The sequence below is a fragment of the Arvicola amphibius genome, chromosome 5 (genome assembly GCF_903992535.2).
Source record: "Arvicola amphibius chromosome 5, mArvAmp1.2, whole genome shotgun sequence".
NCBI lineage: Eukaryota > Metazoa > Chordata > Mammalia > Rodentia > Cricetidae > Arvicola > Arvicola amphibius.
This window is the reverse complement of record NC_052051.1, coordinates 20577976-20596478: the sequence shown is the minus strand read 5'-3', so window position 1 is coordinate 20596478 and position 18503 is coordinate 20577976. Positions and strand designations below refer to the sequence as shown.

At 46.8% G+C, this 18503-nt stretch overlaps 1 protein-coding gene across 1 annotated transcript in view; it reads left to right on the top strand.

Annotated features, from left to right (window-relative positions):
• Ctnnbl1 (catenin beta like 1) overlaps positions 1-18503 on the top strand; it is a 162901-nt gene that overhangs the window by 56214 nt on the left and 88184 nt on the right. Inside the window, exons 5-7 of the mRNA XM_038330304.1 lie at positions 6358-6455; positions 12693-12786; positions 15437-15528. Coding sequence (XP_038186232.1) covers positions 6358-6455; positions 12693-12786; positions 15437-15528 — 284 coding nt within the window. The remainder of the gene's footprint in view (positions 1-6357; positions 6456-12692; positions 12787-15436; positions 15529-18503) is intronic.

The following is an 18503-nucleotide window of genomic DNA, read 5'->3' as shown; positions in this document are numbered from 1 at the left end:
CACTGCTGCTGGCGAGGGCTTGTCAGCTGTCTGTGCTGTCCCCCCAGAGGCTGGAGCCCAGCCGCGGCTGCGGAACTCTGGTCTGTGAGGAGAGAGGGAGGGGACCCACCTTACAGGGCATGAAGGCGTTTCTTTAAATGTGTTTAGAGGAAGCTTGAGGTGGCACCAAACAGCTGCTGCCCTTCAAATATTGTGCTTTAAAATAATTTCCCATAACATAAATTATTTGAACATGTTCAGAGCACCAGCACCCTTCCCCGACATACCTCCTCCCCCCCCCCCCCCCCGCAAAACCAAAGGTGTGAAAGATAGTTTTCTCAGGTATTACTAAATAACAGTTTGGTTATAGCCTAGTGAAAACCAGATTTTCCCAATTTGCCTGAATGAATAAAGAGAAATAAGACAATGAGAAGGTAAAATAGTAAAATCACAGATGGTAGCTGGTCACCCCCTTCTGCTACAATTTAAAAAAAAAAAAAAAATCACCATGGCACCAAATTTGTAAGTGTCCTGACACTGTGTCATTTGCCATGTTCGTCAGGGTGGCCTCGCTGAAATCTCTTTTGGTATATTTGGCTCGGGTTCTCCTGTTGTGTGATAAACCCGTTACACATACTGGGAAGAGGAGACAGCCCCGGTGGCGAAGCACACAGATGACTGCCTGGTGCTCGTGGTGGGGGGTGGGGGGTGGGGTGGTGGGCTGGGGGGTGCCTTTGGAGCCAGATGCTCAGGAAACGCCCTGGGAGCTCTGAGGAGGGAGCATCATCACTGGCTTGGGACCCGTCAGGAACTGGGGCTCACAGATTGGAAGCCTCGATGGGATGAGGGCATTTCTGGTCATTTTCAGTGATTTCTACCTGGACATTGGAAGCTGCTGTTCTTACCGTGCTGCTTGCTGGCCTGTACTCATCACAGACGTGCCGGGATACCAGGGCCATGGATTACTTTATTTAGAAAGAAGGGAGGGAGGTAGCTGTGCCTCCTGCTCTGCAGCAAAGTGCCCTGTCCTTTAATAAAAAGGATCAGGCCATTTAAACTGAATTTATTCCTTCTGCCCCCTCCCCTGCTCTTGTGATTCAGAAAAAAAAAAAAAAAAAAAAAAAGAGAAGAGATCTCATTGTGACATTAACTAGATGTGCTGGAAGGGAAAGACTTGTTAGTGCTTTCCTGGCGGCAATGGGACAGCTCTTCTCTGTGCAGGCCAGCTTTAGGGAGTGGTGCTTAAATTTGTTTTCTAAATTAGTATTTGCTCAGACTTTAGCAAGCCAGAGAACTTATGCAGTTGCCCTTACTGTTTTGTGAAGAATTACTGTGGAAATTTGGAAAAGGAGCAGACTTGTTTTTCTTAGACCAGCAGGGATCAATTGAACTTGAGCAGTTTGGTCTGGGAATGCTAAAGTGGAACCAACTGCCTGAGACGCTGTATTATCCCAGAGGGTGTACTCAGTGGTCTAGGGTGCCGTGTGTTATAGACCCAGCATTGGTGAGCAAGAATAGGGCTGGGAAGGCTGGAGCTGCCAAGGGGCTTTTTTTCTAATTGGACTGGGAGGGAGCCGGCTCCTGCTCCGCTGCTCTCCTCCAAGGCTGTCTAACAAGACGTGCCCATCTTAGCTGTTGTTTTCCTCAGAGCTAGTCTCATTCTGATATTTCCAGACTGAAAATTCCAACAGAAAGAATTCCTTATTTTATTCATGTGTTACCTGACTTCCTAGATAATGCCTATTGGTTTCTGGAGTCAGTCGGTATGTTCTGAAGAGCATGTTTAGATTCGGCCTAAAATCAAAGAGCTAAAATGGCAGCTCAGGAAAATAGAGCCCTCTTAGTTAAACCGTTGATCTTATTTGTAGCTGTGAGAAAGGCCGTGCCTTCAGGAGGTTAGAGTGGTGGTGGCCTGCTTTGGACACTTCCGCTGCGGTGTGCTGGTGCCTACTGGTGTTAGCAGGCATTCGGTGCTGACTGCGTATGCTCTCTCCATACAGTGCTATTTAGGGTCAGTAAGAATCCAGATCCAGTCTGGGGGACTTTGTGCTGCAGTTTTCAAAGGGGGAGAACCGTGTTGTCTGGGTTTGAAATCCATCAGCATTAATTCAGCCATATCTAATCACTACCCAACCCACAAAGAAAACAAACATTTTTATTAAAGAAAACCACATTTGCTACATTAAATCACTTATATTCTCTGAATTTATACTGGTTTGTCTTTTTTAAATGACTTAAAAAGCCATCTGTTCAGTGTATCTCATTCTTCCTCTTTTTTAATAACTTTGTTCCTTGTGGACACATCTTTGTGGATATTAATAAGATTAACAGTTTCTGTACCAATACTAAGGAGGATCAGGCCCCAAACCAAATATTTAGAGCCAAAACACACAGCAGGAGTAAACACCACTCTTGTTCAGAAGCCTCTGTGTTAGGAACTATTCATGCCCAGCTGGTCTTTTCCATTTTGCTGTTCTACAAATATATTGCCCTAGTAGTGGGCTGGTACAGGGGGAGCAAATGGGTGGGTGGGTGGCCTTTTTACTCAGCGTGGCAAAATAGGCTGTAAAGACAAAACAAAGCAGGCAAACTGTGTTTTAGTCATCCTTAGAGAGACAGACTCTCCATTTTACTGCTACACTTAGATGGCAGAGCGCTTACCTTGTGAGTTAAGATTGTAAGTGTCATGGAGAAGCCTATCTCCCATGCCCTGTGTCTGCCTGTGGTAGAGCACTGTGCCCCGTGTCTGCCTGTGGTAGAGCGCTGTGCCCGGTGCGTGCCTGTGGTAGAGCGCTGTGCCGGTGTCTGCCTGTGGTAGCACGCTGTGCCGGTATCTGTGGTAGAGCGCTGTGCCCAGTGCGAGCCTGTGTTAGAGCTCTGTGCACACACGCGGTGTCTGTCTGTGGTAGAGCATTCCCTGTCTGTCTATCTTGAGTTCTGGTCTTCCTTCCTATTTCTGGTCTTCAAATATCTTCCCTCTTATGGTCATATCACTTTACCTAGGAGTTGATGGTCACAGTATGGTCTCTTTACTGGCTTTCTGAAATGCTATTTTGGGAAAGTTGAAGATTTATATAAAATCAGTAGTGGATAAGGTGTTTGTTAGACCTGGTGAATAGTTTATTCTCAAATGAAGCAGGAAAGCAAGCTAGAAAAAGAATCTACTGGAATATATATAATATTGACTTATTGGCTATTGGTAAAATGTTAGAATGACATTGGGTTCCCATATAAAATTATCTCTGTTACACATTTTCCCACCAAGGTCCTAGGTTTAATATAATGCATTGGCACGTAGTTTGAGACTAAGCAAAGATAAGTAAGATCTGGTCCCAGAGACCTCAGAAGCAAAACCGAAGTTAGTCTTCCAACCCGTGTGACCCAGAAAACAGAACGTGCTATGCTAGTTTTGGTTTTAGACTGTGGAAGCTGTCTGAAGAATGAAGTCCGCAGTGATAGCTCTGGCTTCAGGGGGAGACTAGACTGTCCATCTGCATTTAGTACTTTCCTGTTTTCTGAGTTTTAACTTGCGTGACCTTTGGTAGATGGGGCCTCTTTTGTTTTCCATAGCCACACAGGGACTTTAGCTGGGCAGAGATGATCTCCCACATTTTACAGATAAGGAAAGCCAAGCCACCAAGAAATAGAATGACTTGTGCAAGGTTATATGGCTGGTGTTAATTATCAGACCATCCAGTTCATAAAAGCAAAGATGAGTGTGTCATGACCCCGACCTGGAACTTTTGCCGACTCATCTGTCACCCTGCCAGGTACCCTAATGCTTCTTGACTTGCAGTATGGCTGTGTTTCAGGACACCCATCACTAAGCTAAATGTTTTAAGACAAAAGTGTCTGTAGTGCTCCTAGTGCAAGAGAATGTGTGTGGAGTTCGGAGCATTCACTTTCGTGACCAGATGGCCGACCAGGAGCAGCAGCTCATGGCTGCTCCCCACCATCAGCAGACTGTTGGACCGCTTGTCAGTAGTAGTGTGGGGGAGATGAAATTCCAAGGTCTCAGTGTAGTTTCCACAGAATGCATATCCGTTCACACCTCAGTAGAGTCAGCAAATCCAAAGTTAAACCGTTTTAAGATGGTAACCACCTATATTCTACCTTGTCTTGAATCTGTTTTATGAATAATTATACATACTGAATGAAATGAGATGAAATTTATGCCCTGACAACGCTGAAGCATGCTTGGGCAGCCCATATATGACAGTTCTGTTGAACTTGTCCATATTGGGTTTCACTGTCTATGTTGATGAGGACGACTGACCAGGTCTCTTCCTCAAGAGGGCACCAGATCTCATTACAGATGGTTGTAAGCCACCATGTGTTTGGTTGCTGGGAATTGAACTTAGGACCTCTGGAAGAGCAGGCCTGCTCTTAACTGCTGAGCCATCTCTCCAGCTCAATTATACATAGTAGTTATAAATAATTGTTTATGCTGTTGTTCAAAAGGTGGAATGATGAAACTTACTGAAGAAGGATCCAGATCCTAATCCTGTAGACAGGTGACAATGGTAGCTGAGTGGAGGTGTCAGTGGGTGGATAGAAAGATCAGTAGATGGCTGGAGGGATGGGAATGGAGGGGGGGATGGATGGGTGAGTTGGTGTGCATGGATAGAAGGATGGGTGGATGGGTTGGTGAGTGGATAAAAAAATCAATAGATGGAGAGATGATAGATGCAGGTGATGGGGGAAAAGGGAAGGATGAATTATGGATGGGTGCTTGGGTAGCCGCTAGATAGAATATTGTTGTGCATATTAAGAAGGCATGAGATGGGCTGTCATACATAAGAGCTTTTCAAGAGAAATTTTAAATGTTGGCGTTTCTTAGATGAGGTGGTATTAACTTATTATCCTGTTTTCCTAAGACTTTTAATAATTCATGGTAGAAATAAATACCAGGTCTTTATTTCCCATGATTGCAGTAATGCCAGTAAACCAGAATTTGCCCGAGCCCAGGCATGTTTGAACCTAAGGCATGGATGGCATAGCGCTATGGTTAGGATCACGGATTATGGCCTTGCATGCTCGCTCCCTTAGCTCTTGTGCTTCTGGGTGTAATAATCTTGCACTCTATACTTAGTCTTTTTTGTCTGTGAAATGAGGACCACACTTGATTGTGTAACACTGTTGTGAGAACTCAGTGCCTCGTCCCTGGTCCAGTGATGCTATTTAAAATGGTTGCTCTATGATGACCGTTTATCCTTCACAGAGAACAGCTGTGAATTCCTGCTCGTAGGATGGCACTGGGGTTTCTAGACATTAATTTGTTGGCTTTTTAAAAATTTAATTGAAATGACTTGTGTGTTTGGATTTACTGTGTGTCAGGAATGACCCATGGTCTTTTGTGTCAGCAGCTTTCTGGTTACTTCATTTATCAAACGTGCAAGAGTTTTGTCCAAAGACCTATGAGCTCATTATACTGTCTGTAGCACTTTCGTGGTTCGAGTAAATATCACCTTTAAGAGTAAAAGAGACATAAAAAGTTTAATTATTCATGATGGTCATCTAGTCAGTAAATCTCAAATTTTTTTTATTTCAGCAAAGGATTCTCATAAAATCCCTATAACATCAGTTAGCAGTCAGCACTACCATTCCTGTCAGTGTGTTTTTCTTTCTGTTGCTAGTGAGAGTGTCCTGGCTAGGCTGGCTTGACCTTGTCTTCACTCTCTGTGCTGCAGCTTTGGGGCAGGTCCTCCCACTTGAGGCCTGGCTCCTGCCCTCCCACCATCTTTACACCTGACCCCAGCTCTCACAGCGTACCATTGTGCCCCGCACAGGCCCTAGCTTGCCTCTTGACGATGTTTTCTTTCTCTTAAAAAAAAAAAGTCTTCTGTGTTATTTATTATATGTTTATGTGTTTGTGTGCTGTGGATGCCTGTGTGCATCATAGAGGCCTCAGGAGGGTGTTGTGTATCCTGCTCTATCCCTCTCCCCTTGTTCCTAAGATACAGGGTCATTTGCTAATGCTGGAGCTAAGCTAATAGCCAGCAAGGCCCGTGATCCTCCTCTCTCCCTTCCACCCCAGTGTCTGGCTTTTTATTTAGGTACTAGGATCTGAACTCAGATGCTTATGATTGTATAACAAGTGCTCTGACCCATTGAGCCACTCTGTCCAGCCCCCTTACGCAGCCCTTCCTTCACCTAGTTAGAACTTTTTCCCTTAGTCCTCTGCTCCTCTTCCATGTCTTTGTGAATGCCAGCAGCTTTGCTTCTGTTCTTGTAGTTTTGCTTCCTCGCCTGCTTGTAGTTACCTGGTTTCTGACCAGCGTCTTTTTAGCAATATCCTAATATCCCAGCTCAGGTCAGGTTGTACAGTCCACTGCCTGCATCCTTCAATGTGCCTGGAATGTCCTTAACACTCATCACATGTGTCTATAGCTGTGGTCGATCTGCTTCAGGAGCTCACAGACATAGACACCCTCCACGAGAGTGAAGAAGGGGCAGAAGTCCTCATCGATGCTCTGGTAAGTGCCTCATCCTCTGGAGTACTTGGGGATGGGAAGGTGCTGGCCTTAGCCTTGCCACTGTGCACAGTAGCATCCCTAGAATTCTGTGCTGAGGCTGGGTGGAACCGGTAAGAGCAGAAATGCAGCAGGTGGGGTACTTTCCTCTGTGGGACCATGTGTGGGAAGCCAAGGCAAAGCCTCAGACTTCACTCACTGCCGCAGCCATTATCCAGGCAGTGCCAAGCAAGTCCTGTCCACCTGGTCCCAGCTTGACATATGAGGACGCCTAGAGACATATGGACTCCTCCTGCCGGGCCCCTCAGCCAGGCCTGTGTGTCCTGACCATCAGGGAGGGCTCCCGGCTGCATAGGCAGCACAGCTAGCCAGTGGCGGCAGTGTATCTGGTCTGTGGCTCTGGTCTGGCCTCTTACCCTAATCCTGGTGGGATCTCCATCCACTCACTCCTCGGGATTCTGGCCCTCCCCCTTTTCCTTTTATTCTCTCTGCCTCTTCTCTCTCATGAGAATAGTGGCAAGTGCTGCTTTCTGTGCAATCTAATTTCCTGGAAAGCACTGAAGCCTCATGGTAGGTGTATACAGATGCCATTAAGCTGCCTTCTGGCCCCGCTGACAGGACTGTGGATTGAGAACCCTGGTGCCTAGGAGACCCCTCTGCAGCACAGCCTCCCCCTTCCCTTAAGGTTCTCAGCACCAGATCTTCCCCACAGCGAGCACACTGCTGAGGTGGTAAGTGGAGGGGTTGTGAACCCACTGGAGATGAAGGACTGTCTCAGAGCTTGACTGGAGTCCAGTGGAGTTCTGTGCAACTAGCATGGAAATTTCTATGGCTGTTTTCCTTTCAAACGCCTTCTTAGAGTGAGCTACCACTTTCATGGGCCTTGGGACCTTTATTTTTCCTTAGAACCACAGTACAGAAAGGGAAGGATTCTTCCGGGGTGGCCTTCCGTTTTGAGGAGCATCTATAGGAAGGCTGTGGCACTTCCCTCCCGCACTGTGTCCCCACAGTGTCATTTGTGCAGTCTTACCTTCCAGAGGTTAATTACGGTGGCCCTGTGTGCGCCTTCCTGCCTAGTCCCTGGGCTGGTTTTAATTACCATCCTTTGCCTGTGTGAATAGAGAAGATGAGAGAGGAACAGCTAGCCAGGCGGCTGCTGTGAACCTACACAGAAGCAGCGATTCACACAAAAGCCCCCTTTGTGTCTCCGTGTTGCCAAGCCCACCAACAAAGGCTGCATCTCGCAGATTTTATTGTCTGTCTGGAAGGAAACCGTTCATTCTCAGGCTTGGGAGCCATTAGGTAGCTGCTCTATAGGATTTCCTGTTTGTTTAGGGTTTTTTATGATTATATTATTTTAAGATTTTGACTCTCACAGCTTTATCCTGGTGGGGCCTCACACACACTGAGGATTCTGGAGTCCAATATATTATTTGCTTGTCTGCTACCGCTCAGACACCATCGGTAAATATCAGTGAGCAGAGCTGGTGAGTGGGCTTCCGTTTATCTCGCCCTTGTGCCACATTGAGGAAGAAGTTTGATAAGTATTCTCATATTACTAGGGTTCAGTTGTCTTCATAGTTTTAATTTGGGGCCAGTATTAGAAGCCTGGAATCACTGGAGCAGGGGCTAGAGGGCGTGTGGCAGGATTTATTGTGGTTTGCAGTTTGCAGTTATTGCCTTGGTCTTTTTCCCAGTTGGAAGTCCCCAGCAATAGAGTAGCACATTTGTGAACAAAGTGCTGTCCTGGCGTTGTTGGGAATCTTTGGGGTTTTAAATTTTGGATCACATTCATTGCTGTTCTGTATACACAAAGGGAGTATTTGTGCTTTGGAACAAATCAATTTAGGAGCCTGGAAGATGGACTTCTCTGGAGATCATAGATGTGAGGTTTATTGCATTGGTGAGAACTCCTTGGCTCACCCCTCCGCAGACATGTGTTTTCTCAGTGCAGCGACCAGACAGCCATGGCCTGCAGTGAGTGCCTCCCTGGGCTTTCTGGGACCTTTCACTTCATCCCGCAAGCCTCCTCCAGCTCAGCTTTTCTCTTCTCAGCGGAGTCTGTGTCCCTGGGAACTCGCCCCATTGGATTATAGCGTCTGTGGACCAGTTTCCTTTCCAAATTGTAACCACACTGGTCAAGGCTGCAGCTCTGCCACTCACTGCGTGCCCTGGGCAAATGGCCTATTCTTTCACGCTGTGTTTTGTCTGCAAAGTAGAAGTAGCAATTGTGTCTGTCACAGTGTAGACGTGAAGAGTCTGCATCATTTAATGATCTTTAGAACATCCACTACTTGCTGGCCATGTTCCAGGACTGGTAAAGATCTAGCACTTATAAATGTCAGGGGATGGTGACGAGCATCATCTGCCACGCAGTGACACATTTGTGGATGTTTGTTGAACTTAAACATTTTTCAGTTCAAAAAATGTTGCAGAAAGCATTTTGAGTAATTAAGTATTTGGATGATGCAGGTCTAAATAAGACATCCAAAGATGGAGGTTTCATTTAAAAGAAAAGCAAACCAGTAATGAAGGTGGAGAGCAGGATATCAAGAAGGCAGGGTCTGTTCTCCATTCTCTTGGTCCACACTGCGTGCTGACTTGGCTCTTGATGCTAGAAACTGGATAGTTGTAGCTCTGAGTGAGACTGATGGGATCTCTGGTTTCGGCGGGTGAGACACAAATAGGGAAGCAGGTAAATCACCCACCGTGCATCACGGTCACTGAGGGAATTAAAATGGAATGGGGTAATGTTGAGTACCTGCGGGTCAGAGTATATCAGGTGCTCCTGAGTTCTGGGTACAGGAAGAAGCCAGACATTCAAAATGACCAAGAACAGGATAGGACAGGGTGGAGGCTAAGGCAAGAATGAGGTTGGAGTAGGGAGAGCATGAGAGGGCCCACCTGATAGGGTGCACCCAGGTGTGGGGAGCAGTTCTGGGTCCTTAGCACTGAGATTGCATGGACAGACGGTAGACAGGGAATTGGCAATGTCTGCCTAGATGTTTAGAAGAGCCGCACGGGCAGCTGTGGGTAGGGACGGGGGGGAGGGCAGGAGTGGAGGCCCAGGTCTCAAGAGGTGACAATAGGCCTGCTTTTAGCATTATAACATTCAAAACTTATTTGATCAAGATTCCACATGTTTGGGGGTTATTTATTTATTTTTTTTAAGCATGACATTTCTGAAACTCGTAGTGGGCGGAAGAACTCCAATCTGGCTCTTGAGTGTTGTAGAGTGGGCCAGGTAGAGAAGGAATCCTCTTAAGCCCCTCTCATCTGTCTGGTTCCTTATTTCCTCCTCTTGTATTATATCCTTCCTCTTTGGTCAAGTGGAAAAAGATGTCAGATCATGCCCTCGAACTTTGTCAGAGTGAGCCCTGCTGTTGGGGACCTGCTAACAAGCAGAAATAACCGGACACTCATCAGAAAATGCCAGGCCTTAGATAGTCCTCATTTCCAAGGCCAGTGTTGCTCTGGCTGCTACTTTAATCCCCGAGCAGGATTTGTTTTTAGTTTCAGATTTGGTCACAGGTCCAGAAAATTGAATGTAGGCCTGGGGGCTGGAGGAAGTAGACAGAATGCTAATTTGCACTTCTTACTAGACGACTCCAGAGCCATGCATAATACAAATACTCTTCTAAGGAGTTTCTGAGCTAAACGTATTTTGACTGCTTTTGGCCCGCCTGCAATCAGATAAAATTGCATCTAACCCAGCTAAACATTGAGTTTCACACTTTGCAAGCTTAAAAAGTCTGCCTGTTAGAAGTTAGATTTCTGTAACAAGAATAAAGACTTTCCTCCAGCCAGACACACACTATCCATATCCATTCGGCTCTAGGATCTAAGTGCGATGCTCACCGCCACCATCTCCGCCAGCTTCCAGACAGCAGAGATGGGAAGCATAACTAAGAGTCAAGGAAAGAGACAGATAATGCAGATGAAGTGGCCATTGGCAGCAGGAGCTGCTGCGATGCAGCCTGGAGGAGTGACAAGCCGCCTGCTGCCCAGCAGAGCTGTCATGTCCGCCACTTCAGGATTGGAGGAGATTATGCCAGTCAGAGTGGGTTAGGAACAAAACAAGTTGTGACATGGTCTGTGTCACCCCCCCAGGTGTTTTCTGTTTCCTTCCCCGTGCACAAAATTTTCAGTTTATTAAAGGAGATACTTTATGTTCTTGTTGGCTATGAGACTAGAACAAGATTGCAAGTCTCTTGACAGAACAGGGAAGGTGGCTCTTTCTGTGCTTGCAGCCCTCCCAGTCTGGCTCCAGGTTCCCTCCAATGGGTTCCCTCCCTGTTCCTTCCTCTAAGGCACAGCCGAGAGCTTAGAAAGCTCCATTCACTGTGATTGGGTGTGCAGACAGGTCAATAATTTCAGGTTTTCACCATGTCTACACATTGTCCCCGAGTCTCACCCAGAAGGAACAAAGAGGCCTTATTGGCATCTGTCGCTTTTGTCATTTCTGCCATCCTAGTCTTTGTTGAACCAGGTCTGTTTTCTTTTTAGGGGGCGGGTGTATTTCAAGACAGCATTTCTCTGTGTAGCCCTGGCTGTCCTGGACCCCACTCTGTAGACCAGGCTGACATCACACTCACAGAGATCCACCTGCCTCTGCCTCCTGAGTGCTGGAATTAAAGGCGTGAGCCACCACCATCTGGCAAGTGCCAGCTTTCCACACAAAGGCTCAGGAAGTATTGGTGACAATGTGTTCACTGCTTTTCTTTCTTTCTCTCTCCCTTTCTGTTCTCACCAAAGTAACTGAGTTGATCACTTCTGCTACCAAGCTTTGCGACTCTGGCCAGGCTGCCTAACCTCTCTGAACCTTTGCTGTGTCTCTGTGAGAGTTGTGAGCTATATGCTAGGGCAGATGGAATACTATCTGTAAGCCCATCTTGGTGCACACAGTGTGTGTGTATCAGTTTGTTTTGATGAGGTAAGGTAAATCAGGCATCTGCTATAAGCACAGTTGTTCAAGACCTTGAAGTTTGCCAGGGTGCACGAGGTGAGGGGTTTGCTGTCAAAGAACTTGGCTTTTTCTTTGCCAGTGGGGTGACTAGTGGATGATTAGGCATGGATTGGGTATAGAGCTAAATGCAAATTTGCTCCTCATCTTGAGTCATTTCTTTAACCAAGAATAGTGCCCCACATTTTCCTGAGATTGCTACAGAATTCTTCTTTATCCTCATTTCCTACATAAGGCAAGCAAGGCATTGGGAAGGGGGATACTGTATACGGCAGGCATGACTTCCTGAATGTCTGATTGCAGCTGTCTTAGCTGGACAGTCACTTTCCAAGAAGAGAGAAGTGGGTCAGTCCTTCCTGCCCGCCTGCCTGCCTGCCTGCCTGCCTGCCCGCCTGCCTGCCTGCCCTGGGGTCACCCATAGGCAGTCACACAGGACCCATGTTGTGCAGGTGGTCATATAAGGAAGCCTGGCTCTGCTGTCACTCCTTGGCAGCTGTGCACTACTGGTTGTATGATATAGCTACTCCAGATTTCCTACCTGCATCAAAAGGTGTGAATCAAATAAGATACACAATAATTTATATGTTACATGTAGTCTCGACATAAGACACTTGGACATGTTATTGTTATTTTTTTAAGAGGGAGCTAGAAATTCTTCAGACAGAACTAATGATTTTTTTTTTTTTTTTTTTTGGTTTTTCGAGACAGGGTTTCCCTGTAGTTTCTAGAGCCTGTCCTGGAACTAGCTCTTGTAGACCAGGCTGGCCTCGAACTCAGAGATCCGCCTGCCTCTGCCTCCCGAGTGCTGGGATTAAAGGCGTGCGCCACCACCGCCCGGCAGAACTAATGATTTTTATAAGTTTAGCATGTAAAGTTAGAATGTTGGAGTTGAGCACAGAATTCTGAGGTCAGCCAGTTGTAAGTGGCACCCCCTCCTACCCCACAGCTCCAGCGTCTAAAAGTATGCTTTTACGCCCAAATGCCTCATGCACTGTTAGCGCCATGTGAGGCAGAGATTTGGGGAGGTGGAATGGTAGAATGAACATGAAAGAAAACCTTGTGTTTCACCAACTTTGTAACCTTTGAATTTTCCTTTGCCTCCTTCAACTCTGGTTTGCCCACCTTATTGGAATAACAGTGTTACCACTTCCTTGCCACAGAGTACCTCAGAGAGAGCACTGCAGACTGCCAGTTCTGCAGAGCCGTGACAGTGGAACGGAACGTGTGGGACTGATTTGTGATGCATCCTTCTCTTCCTTTGCGTCTCTGTTCTGCAGGTGGACGGGCAGGTGGTAGCGCTCTTGGTGCAGAACCTGGAGCGCCTGGACGAGTCCGTGAGGGAGGAGGCTGATGGCGTCCACAACACCCTAGGTGAGGGTCGGCATCTAAGCTAGGCCATGCTATTTGCTTCCCTTTTCTATAAGCCAATCACCAAGAGTTTTTTGTTTTTCCTCCCCCGTGCTCCAAAAGTGTGTTTTCAGAAGTGTGTGTGTGCTCGTTTCATATAACTCCAGCTTTGGTTTGGCAAATAGGCAATCAAAGCTGAAATCCACTAAGCAGCTACCCTTCCAAGAGGAAACATGCTGGCTCCTAAACTTCATTCCAAGATTTTTCTGTGTTTTAATTATGTGTAAATGTATGTTGGGGAGAATTTGCATATCCTCATGGAGGCCAGAAAAATCCTTCTTTGATCCCGTCTGCTGGAGTTATAAGTGGTTGTGAGCCACCTGGTGTGGGTGCTAGGAACCAAACCCGGATCTTCTGCAAGAGCCATATGAGTTCTTAACCACGCAACTATCTCTTTATCAAAGCCTTTACCTCCAGAAGTTAAGATGAAATCCTTGCGGGCCCTAGCCCTGCCCCAGGAAGCGTAGGCTTTCATTTGTTGGTGATTTTGTATTGGCTTCTCCCACCTTCCTTCAGTGGAGCTGCAATGTCGGCAGGACTGTGGACATTCCAGGACAGGCATTGGCCCTGGGGAGCTAATGTTTCCTGGTTTTCTTCAGCCACACGACTTTATTAAATGAGTTGAAGTACCGCCCCTGTGTCTTGTTCACGTCAGCGGGTTCCTCTACAGTCTCTTTCTTTCCCTTTTCCCTCAAATCTCTCCAGTTTCTCCTTTTGCAAACTTGCTGAGCTGGTAGCCTATTTAGAATTGTGCCTTTGAGCACGCTGCTTTGTCACCGGCCACTGTCGTGTGAACCAGCTGTGGTGTCTCTGCGAGCAGAGCTCCAGAAGTGAAGGAGGCTGAGTGGAAGCAGGAATGTCGATGAGATTAGTTTCCCTCCTGGCTCCTCTGTGTTTACCACAGATTTCCCTTGTAGTTCTAGACTCTTCAGTGTGGATTATTGTAAAGAAGAGGGAAGATGGGCACCCAGGGAGTAAGAGAGGCGAACAACAGCCTGTGGTTGGGGGCTGGCTGTAGTGTAGAGGCAGAGTTTGGCATTGCCATCTGTTAGCCTAATGCTGGATTTTGCAACATTGAAAGCTTATCAAAAGTCTTAGCTGGCTTAAAAGGCCCTGGTGTGATGGGCAAAGCACGGGTCTGGAAGACCCGTGGTTTCCACATAGGCGTCTACCACAGTGCTCATCCTCATCCCTGCCCCCTCCTCGGGTGCCCAGTGTTTGTCAGGCATGGTGCTGGGAGCTAGAATGATCAGGATGAGTTAGACATGGCTAATGCAAGGCGGTCTGATGGGCAGGTCCAGACCAGAGAGGAAAGAGTGCTGGTGACAAGAGCTGTAATTAGAGTCAGTAAAAAGCATCATGGGGACTGGGAGGAAGGGCCTCAGATTGTTGCAGGGAGCTGACTGGGGCTGACTAAGAAGTTAGGCACCCCTTGCCAGTGGAGGATGAGTGGAGCTGTCTTGGGTCAGGAGTATCTTTTGCTAAGTTGAAACTGTGCTTCTGGAAAATGAGAGCAGGAAGTGGGGTTGTGGCCTTGGGACTGGAGGAATAAATCTGTCCAGAGTTTGGAAGATCCTGTGAACCATAGTAGGAAGTGTGATTTTGTTTCCTGTGGGCAACAGGAGGCCATGTGGAGTATAAGCAGAACAAGACAGAACGAATGAGTTGATTGAGACTCTTTCATCTCTTGTGTCTCTATGCTGCTCACTCTTACAGCATTGTGTCCCCTCCCTCGTTGAACGCCCCCTGTTCCTTCACTGGCCCTTGAGGAGTCTGACTTAGGTGAAAGAGCAAGGGGTGAGACTGGTTTCTTTAGGGAACACAGAGCAGTAAGAGTGGCCAGTTCACTCTAAGATAGGAAGCAAAGGGGCCCTGAGGGGAAGGAAAGCATTGGATTGGTAAGGACAGTAGTCATTTTTAGATGCCCTTCTTCTTGATATCATATCATGTAATAGCATTTTCCCCCTTGCCTCCTAATTTTTAATTTTCCCATTAAGTCACACTTTGACTATCGTAGAAGATAGCAGGACCAATTACTTGCTTCCAGGAACTTAGCAGCTACCTCTGCCGGCATGGCCTTTCCCCTTTGCACACATTATTTTGTTCAATTAAGAAGATCATGCTCACCTCCCTGACAGTGTCCTGGTTTCCACATGATTTTGGGGGGGGGGGGTGGTAGAGAACTAGAATGGAGAAGTTAGAAAGGCAGAGACTGCCTTGCCCCGGGGGGTGAGGGGTGGGGGGGTGAGGTGGGGTGGGGGTGGGGATGGGGTTCTGCCCTATCCGTGACTGGCTGCAGACCTCTGGGACTAAGTGGGCCTTGCTAGGCCACTCTCCACCCCTCCTCACACTCTGCTCCAGAATTGCTCTATTAGCATAAAAACCTGTCCCTCATCCCTTCTGTGAATTCCATTCAGTTATGACTTTTACTTGTAACATAACTTGAAGAAAAAAAAAACATAGCAACTCCCTGGTTAATGTAAAAGTGACACAGCATCTGGCTGGGAGAAACGCAGGGAAGTGGGAAGAAGAAGAAAATGCCTGCCGCGGGAAGCAAGCCTGCTGCAGGTGGAAGCAGAGATGCCCTCCCCAGTGACTGGTGTCTCTCTTCCAGCTATTGTGGAAAACATGGCAGAGTTCCGGCCGGAGATGTGCACAGAGGCTGCCCAGCAGGGGCTCCTGCAGTGGCTGTTGAAGAGGCTGAAGGTAAGGGGGGTGGTGGCACTGCTACTCACACGTCTAGGCTCCTGGTGTGACTGGGGCCAGGGTGTTGATGGAGCTTGGCAGCCCCTGGCCATATGGTCTAGTCTGGGAAGCTTCTGGTCCCCTTTTTGTTGCTTATCTTCCCCTTCCCCCCTTTTTAAAAGATTTTTTTTTGAGTTCTGTTTCTTAAAACCATCTATTGTATATATTCTTTCAGTAATTTTCTGTACAGTAACCTTAAAAGAATTATTTAATGTTTCCTTATGCAAATTGTTATTTCACTGAACTAATAATGAATGCCCAGTGTTCCGCTGGACAAACATACCAAATTATTCTATTTTAAAGATAGGGATTCGTGGAGCCCAGGCTGGCCCGCAACTCAGGAGACTTTGAATTTCTAATCTTGCCTCTACTTTCTAAGTGCTGGGATTATAGGCCACCCTGCCCAATCTCTGCAGTGGGGGCTGAGCCCAGGGCCTTGTGCATGCTCGGCAGCATCCCAACAGCTGAGCTGCATCCCAACCTTAGCTCTCAATTCTAATTTAAAACTTCCATTCCCAAGTGTTGCCTGTTGTAAGCAGTTTGCGGTGAGTATCACAGCCAAACACTATTCTGATGCACTGATCTCGGCTTATCTGCGTGATAGACCCCAGGCCAAAGGGTATCTGCATAGCAATTGAGATAGCTGTCGCTAAGTTGTCACCTGTCAAGAGTGTCCCACTGCTGTGAGAAGGTTCCTTGCTGCTCTCTTACAACATCAGACATTATCAAACTTAAGGTTCTTTTTACACTTATAAGTGAAAACTGATGCTATGATGCTTTAATTTTGATTTTAAAGTCAAAGAACACGTATATTGTCTCTGGCTCTTTAATAGCCATTCATGGGCTCAGGGTAGTAGTTCAGTGGGTAACGAGACTGTACACATCTTTAATGGGGGCACATGGGAGGTGCAGGCAAAGTCAGGAGTTCAAAGTCATCTTCTACATAGCAGGTTGCAGGCCAGCCTGGGCTATATGAACCTGCCTCAAAACAATGATATAGCTATCCGTATACATTTTTTTAGCTTCACATTTGTATCCTTTGTTCTCATGTCTATTGGGTTCATTCTGTTTCTTAGCATGGTGTCACCACTTTTTTTTTTTTTTTTTTTTTTTTTTTTTTTAACAATTAGTGCTATCCCGTAGAATAAATGAGAAAAGGAGGGCAAAGCTATTAGCTTGAGGCAGCAGCTTATATGCTACTGTGGTGGTCCTCAGCTAGCAAGGTAAGAAGGAACACTTAGGGAGGAGTGATTGTTGAAGTGATCATGGCTTATCCAGAAAGTCTGGGATGTGTCAGGTCAGGCTCCTTCTCCTTGTCTTGGCAGGGCTAAGGGGAAGGTTCTGCCCTGACAGTCTAGGTCTTCTCTAGCCTTCCTCACATAACCATTGGTTCCCATTAACCTGCAGTGTAGACCACACATGCCTATCAAAGGACACTAAGGCCTGCTGGTCCTATCAGTGGAGATAGGCACATTTGCCAGGAAGGGCCCAATGCACTGAGCCCCCTGCAAGCCTTTTCCTCCTCCCACTTCAGCCTGTATCCAGCAGATAGCTAATTCATACACTGTCGTCTTTGCATTTCCCTTTGGACTTCTGAGTCTGGATGTTCTTTGGCTTCAAACTGCACTTAATCCTTGTAAAGTTCCTTTCCCACCTACTTCCTTAGTATTCAGTATGTGTTCCCCTCTTCTAAGCCTTTGAAACACTCAGGGAATGAGTGGCGGAGGAGAGGAGAATCAGAACTGATGCAATGGGATGGGGTGGGGTGGGGTGGGATGGATAGCGGGACCCTTGGTCGCTGATGGAATTTATGGTCCCAACCCTAAAACACACAAAATAATCTAACAGTGTTTTTTTCTGTGAAGTCAGGACAAGTTTTTTCAGTTCCTTGGGACTTAATAATAAATTTAAGGATCATTCTTTAAAATTCCTCTGTCTTTTGAAGTATGTTCAAACTTACATAATAACGTTCTCTCTCTTGTTCTCTCTCACTCTCTCTGTCTCTGTCTCTTTCTCTTTGTCTCCGTTCCTCTGTCTCTTTCTTTCTTGCTCATTCTTCCTTTTTCTGGAATTGGTTATATAGGAAGAGAAATTGAGACCTTTGGGTGTTTAGTCTGAACACCTTTTGCTGTTTTAGCAAGCTATTATTGAGTTTTGCCTTAGGGCATAGAAATTTGTATAATCCTCAGGACAGGAATAGCCTTGTTGCTATCTAAAACCATTTTCAAGGTTTCCGGTATTTAAACATTAAATTGCTATGTGGTTATTTTACTGGGAAGCAAGTCCCCTTAGAAAAGCCCTGTGCTGGGTGCAACATTTGGAATGCTCACAAAAGCAAGCCAGGCTGAAGGGTGAGGCCAGCAAGAAGCCATGAATTCTGAAGAGGCTTCATTCTGATTCCCCAGCCCAAGACAGTGGTGCATGTTGTATTCTTCACCAGAATCAGCCTTGGAAACAGCCCTAGCTGGGCTACACCCGGAGCCTGCCTTCCCTTGGGAGCTTGTGGCTACAGCCAGTGGTGCTTCACTTGTCTGGCCTGTTTTCTTTGGTGATATGAGGTGACTGAAGACTGATATGAGAGCGCCAGGGCCTTCAGCAGAGGCTGTGTTGAGATCACAGTACAGCTTTAAAAACCATATCCCCTGGACACAGCCCAGCTCTACTGTCCTAGTTAGGTTACTGTTGCTGGGATGAAACACCATGACCAAAAGCAACTTGGAGGGAAGGGTGGATTATACCTCCACGTTGTAGTCCATCACTGGAGGAAGTCAGGTTAGGACTCAACAGCAGGAAAACTGGAGGCAGGAACTGATGCAGAGGACATGGAGGGGTGCTGCTGACTGACTTTCTCTTCACAGCTTGCTCAGCCTGCTTTCTTATAGAACCCAGACCACCAGTCCAGGGGTGGCACCACCCACAATGGGCTGGACTCTCCC